General features: G+C 49.4%; 1 protein-coding gene across 7 annotated transcripts in view; it reads left to right on the top strand.

Moving 5' to 3' along the window:
* SLC8A3 (solute carrier family 8 member A3) overlaps positions 1-5,494 on the top strand; it is a 166,545-nt gene extending 161,051 nt beyond the window's left edge. For all 7 annotated transcript variants that reach the window (XM_025295281.2, XM_025295283.2, XM_006056133.4 and 4 more), the window contains 2 exons: positions 839-1,114; positions 3,410-5,494. In XM_025295281.2, the coding sequence (XP_025151066.1) occupies positions 839-1,114; positions 3,410-3,786 (653 nt within the window). In that variant the 3' untranslated portion in view covers positions 3,787-5,494. The remainder of the gene's footprint in view (positions 1-838; positions 1,115-3,409) is intronic.
* The last annotated feature ends 506 nt before the right edge of the window (positions 5,495-6,000 follow it).

The following is a 6,000-nucleotide window of genomic DNA, read 5'->3' on the forward strand; positions in this document are numbered from 1 at the left end:
ATAAAGAAGACTGAGCACTAAAAAGTTGATGCTTTTGAACTGTGGTATTGGAGAAGACTCTTGAGAGTCCCTTGGACTGCAAGGAGATCCAACCACTCAGTCTTAAAGGAAATAAACCCTGAATATTCATCAGAAGGACTGATACCAAAGCTGAAACTCCAATACTTTGGCCACCTGATGCGAAGAGCAGAATCATTGGAAAAGACCTATCAGCTGGAAAAGATAGAAGGCAGAAGAAGCGGGTGACAGAGGATGAGATGGTTGGATGGCATCACCAACTCAATGGACATGAATTTGAGCAAACTCCAGGAGATAGTGAAGGACAGGGGTTGGACTTGAGTTAGTGGCTGAACAACTGACTCCCCGGGATGCCCACATGATCTGGAATGACAGGTGTCTCACTGTGGATGGATAATGACCAGAACCACATGGTTATTGCAGCAGTCATGTCAGGAAAATTAGGAGCCCCGCAGGTGTCCAGTGAAGAGTGGGCTCACAGCTTCCTCTTTTCTTCACCTAAGCAACCCCATGCCTTCTCCATCTTCCCCACTCTCTCCCCCACTGCCCTGTCCTTTTCACATTCCCACATTCCATCTCTTTCTCTTCTTTCTTACTCCTCTGTTCCCTCTCTCCCACTCTCTCACTCTCCCTGCATTCAAATTGACTAGTGGGGCATCCCCATGCATTTTCTCTTTCCCTCCTGTTTTCGGGTGCCTGCACCAGCTGCCCAGGAGACAGCTGGCATCTCTGTGCGGCCAGTGATGCTCCTGAGGTGGGTTGGAATTGACTTTCTCATGAATGAGGATCTGACCCCGCCGCCCGCTTTTCTTGCCTTCAGCAGGGGACGAGGATGAGGATGAGTCAGGCGAGGAGAGGCTGCCTTCCTGCTTTGACTACGTCATGCACTTCCTCACAGTCTTCTGGAAGGTGCTGTTTGCCTGCGTGCCCCCAACAGAGTACTGCCATGGCTGGGCCTGCTTCGTTGTGTCCATTCTCATCATCGGCATGCTCACCGCCATCATCGGGGACCTGGCCTCCCACTTCGGCTGCACCATTGGTCTCAAGGACTCGGTCACGGCTGTTATTTTTGTGGCATTTGGCACCTCGGTGCCAGGTGAGAGTGAGGGGGTCTTTGATTAGCAAAGGGAATATTACCTGGATCAAGTGAGCCCTCCGATTTGCCTCATTATCTTCCCTACCATCTCAGATCTGAGCTTAACAGAGCCTCTGCCTCTAAGGTGCATGAAGGTCAACCCAAGGGACCCCTGCTACCATTAAGAATGATCGTTAACATTCCTTGAGCACTTCTGATGTGTCAGGTGGTATGTATGCTAAGCAGCTTTCCTGTTTTAGCCATGTAAGCCTCACCCAAACCTTATTCAATAAGGAGAGTTATTATCCCCACTTGACAGATGAGGAAACTGAGGCCCAGAGAGGTTAAATCACTTGCTGAAGTCAGTGACCCACTTTCTTAACCTCCGCATCAGACGAATAGGCCATTTCCCTCTGGCTGCAGATTAGCCTGCTTGGAGAAGTGCAGAAGAAAGGCCCACAAGCCTCCTCTGCTTAGGACTCCTGTAAATACTAAGTGTCTCCCAGCAGGACAGGTGAAGGAAGCTTCACAGGCTCTTGTCTTTCATATGATGAATCATATTTTTTTTTCTCAAAAACACCTAGAGATGAACAGGAACAGATATGCCTTTATTCATTCATTAGACATTCAAATGTTTGCTGAGCCTGATACAGTTTCGTGCTGATTGCTGGGACTGTAATGGGAAACAAGACAGACACACTTCCCTCTCTACATGAAGTTTATAATCTAGTGAAGGAGACCACATTCAACGATGATCAAATCATCTCAATAAGTTTGATGATGAAAAAGTATAGGCGCTGAGCAAGCATGGAACAGGGGGACTTCGGCTGGGCTGGGAAGGCAAGCAGGGGTAAGCGGGTAGAGAGGGGCTACATTAGCTCAGGTTCCTTACTTAGTTCAGATGGGGTCTCCAGGGTGTCTGAACCCCAAATTCCTACCAAGGAGCTGGCCTCCCAATTGTGGTAGGAAGACAGAGATAGCCCCTTCCTATGGAAAGGCTGGGCCAAATCTCATCAGACAGGACTCTGCTGGCTGGAAACCCTTCTTGTGCCAAGAAAGCATATCCTTCTGGAGAGTAACTGAGTCTGCATCACACTCTGGAGAAGCCACTTCCCCAGACCCCAGCACAGACCAGTGGAATTATTTGTACATTAATGATGCAAAAGGTTTGGCTATCATGGGAATGCATGGAGTGGTAAGAAATTAAATGGATAATTGAGGGAAGGCTTTGTGGGAAAGATACCCTATGATTTACCTCTGTTCTCTGGGGCCTTGAGGAACTATCAGAGGTGAAGGGGCAGTTATGGGTAAAAGGAACAGATGTGGGAAGAAGTTGCAGAGGATCAGAAGTTAAAAAAAGAAGAAGCAAGGTCACAGGCAAGAAAAGGCAAGAGGTTTTCTCGGGGACAATATTGGCAACGAGGAGGCAGGCTGGGCAAGGGAGAGCTTGGGGCTTGTCCAAGACCTCGAGGTGGGTGCAGAGAACAGCTGGCAGCATTAGGGGCTTTAAGGCGATGCTGTGGTCCACTCAGCTGATTTGTGGCTTTGGCTGAAGCTGTTTGGATGTCGGGTGAAGCCATGGAAAGAGCTCTCAGATGAAGGTTTTCAGGTCAAATCTCTTGCTAACTTACCTTGAGTAGATTCCTTGACCCTTATTTTCCCTAGCTTGTCAAATAAAAGGGTGGCTGGCCATCCTTCCAGTGCCTACAATCCATACCAACATCTAAAGTCCAATAGCCTTCGAGGCCCTGGGCTCTGTATGCTGATTGCGAATCCTGAGCCCTGTCATTCTTGAGCCCATGGATATCCCTGTCATTAGTCCCTGCATCTCTCCATGTGTCCTCTGTCCCCATAAATCCAGCCCTTAGCACAATGCTAAGCCCACAGGCTCAATCACAGTCTGTTTTGAAAGTAAATGTCGCGCATGACAGGGGCAATCAGGCACTTATTCTAAGCAGCTTCCCTGGATGTCAGAGTTCCCTGGGAGATATTATGGGAAAGCAACCCCACTCCCCCTTACAGAAGAAGTAGTCAGAAACAAACAATAAAAGCCACCCAGTAAATATCAGGACCAGAAGGACCCTTGGGAACCTTTCAGGCTCAGGCAGATTAGGAACAGGAAGCCCAGAGAAGTAAGGTGACCAGCCCAAGGCCACACAGCTTATTAACAGTGGAGCAGGGAGTAGCCCCCAGGCCCCTGCCTCTCACTCCCAAGGCTCAGCCTGCTGGCCCCGGCTGCCTTTCGGCCTCTCTCCATGGAAGGCCCTCCACATCTCAGCCTCCCCACCGGCTTTCACTGTCTCTGCCTCTTTCCAGATACGTTTGCCAGCAAAGCGGCTGCCATCCAGGACGTGTACGCAGACGCCTCCATCGGCAACGTCACAGGCAGCAACGCCGTCAACGTCTTCCTGGGCATTGGCCTGGCCTGGTCCGTGGCCGCCATCTACTGGGCCCTGCAGGGACAGGAGTTCCACGTGTCGGCCGGCACGCTGGCCTTCTCTGTCACCCTCTTCACCATCTTCGCATTCGTGTGCATCAGCGTGCTCTTGTACCGCCGGCGGCCCCACCTGGGCGGGGAGCTGGGCGGCCCTCGTGGCTGCAAGCTGGCCACGACTTGGCTCTTTGTGAGCCTGTGGCTTCTCTACATACTCTTTGCCACGCTGGAGGCCTACTGTTACATCAAGGGGTTCTGAGTCACAGAATGAGGCCTCCGGCCGGGCAGGCCTGCAACTTCTCCCCAGAGAAGGGTGCGTCCCCACCCGTGACCTCTGGGGAACGAGCCACGCCCCGGAGAGGCAGCCTCAGGACCCAAGCCACTGGAGCATCACCGGACTGGGCCCCGGGAGTGAACTGAAAGGGCAGAGTCCATCCGTCCAGTGGAACAGAGGAAACACCCACTTGGCAAAATATTTAATTCAATCCACACCAACGACAGCAACAAATCCACCTCCAGCCCCTCTCCCCGCCGTGTCCCTGACCCATAGCAAAGTCAGACCCTCTCGCCACCTTCTCTTCCACATTTCTTCTGACTGTTCCTTTGCTTTCTAACTTTCCTCCGGGGGGGACAGGGTTTCTCCTGTCTGTCCAGTTTGACACATCGCCATCCTCTCACTCTGCCCACAAGGCGTGGAAATGAGTCCTGTCCCTGTGGCTGGCTCGGGGGTCTCTTTTCATTGTCGTCAGTATCATGGTTGCTTTCGTTTTCCCACCAGGTTTTGCTCATCGTTTGTCCACCTTGTCTTTTCTGAGGTTAGTGATGATGGTGCTGCGAAGGAGCTCAGGGTCTGAGTCGATGGGCAGAGGCCTGAACTTTCAGACACACCCTTTCCCCCACTCTCCCCTGGGTAACGGCTGTCTCCTGCTCCATCGAGTTCCTGTTCCCTTTCTCCTTTTATCCTCTGCATTCTTGAATGGACTGTGGTGTCCGGGTGGTGGTGAAGTTCGCACACCCGCGAGGGCAGTAAGAATGGGGACTGTGGCTGGAGCAGGAACAGCTTTATCTCAAGCTTCTGTCAAGATCCAGTTTACAACAAGACGTCCTTGTTCTCTTCCCTGCCTGAGCCTTTCAGATTCTGTCTGTCTCATTGTATCAGTGTCTGGATGTTTATCCCTCTGCAGGAAGACCCACCGAGTGGTAGATAGGGGACGAAAATAGAAATAGAATATGATGACAGAGGGCAGCTAGGAAAGCAGAGGGCTATATGCCTTCTAGAACATCTCTGGCTTTGTATCTGAGGCAGGAGAGAAGTGATGTCCACCTAGTGGGATTTGTCAGGAAAAGATTATATTGAAAATGTCTGATTCTGAGAGATGTCAGCTTCACCACTCCCTCACTTCCTAATGCACCAGACTAAGAGCTTTGACTGTATTTCTTGATTTCCTGCAAAAACTTAGAAGTTTATAAGAAAATGAGGGACTTCATGTCTCCTGGACTCGGGTCATGTTTGAAAGCATTTTCACAGGACAGGGATTGGAATTCCTCATCTCTCCCACATTCCTGCTTGGTTTTAAACCTCTTTTTCCAGCCTGTGGGCTATTTCTTGCCCCAGTAGGAGGAATCTTAGCTGCCATAATTCCATGGAGCCTGGGTTTATAGAGAGATTGCCATGCCCTACAGACCTTTACCCAACAAATTTTGAAAGGACCTGGCTTTAAAACACACACACACACACACACATATAATCACCGAAAGACTGCCCACAGATCTTTAGGCTTTCTGCATTGACATAAATACATTTTTTAAGGGAAAAGAAGAAATGAAAAACACCTGTTTAATTTTAAACACATTTTTTAAGAAAACAAATAACTGAAAAAGAAACCGTGTTCATGTCATAAGCTATGTTGACAGTTGCCAGTGGAAATGTTGGGTTGGTTTAAAAAAAAAAATAAAAGCTATACTTATATCTCTCTGAAGACAGCTTGCTTCTCCCCATGTTGCTTCAGGAAAAGGTCCAGGGGACCACCTTGGGTTCCTTCTGGGGCTGTAGTGGTTGAGGTGAAAGTGTCGTCTCCTATTTGTATCTCCTGTTTGTACCTGTCATCTCTTCAGATGCCAGTGTGCCAAGCCTAGGATTTTTAAAGCAAAAACAATGCTTCAGGGAAATGCCACCTGTCAAAATCTGGATTTTAAGAGGCTGGAGGACATGAGAGGTAGAGCCGTGATGATTAAAGGGGAAAGAGCTCTTGGTATTAGAAAGGCCTGCTGGGTCAGGGGCTCCAGCTAAACAAACAGCATCCTGTGTTTATTACCAATGGGCACATCCATTCATTCATGTACTCATGACTCTTTCAACAAATGATTTTGAATACCATGTGTGCCTTGAGATAGGTTCTGGTGCTACAGTAAAGAGGAAGATAGAGTTTCTGACCTCAAGAAACTCATGGTCCAGAGTAGGAAGTAGAGCTTC

This window comes from Bubalus bubalis, chromosome 11 (genome assembly GCF_019923935.1).
Source record: "Bubalus bubalis isolate 160015118507 breed Murrah chromosome 11, NDDB_SH_1, whole genome shotgun sequence".
Taxonomy (NCBI): Eukaryota; Metazoa; Chordata; class Mammalia; order Artiodactyla; family Bovidae; genus Bubalus; species Bubalus bubalis.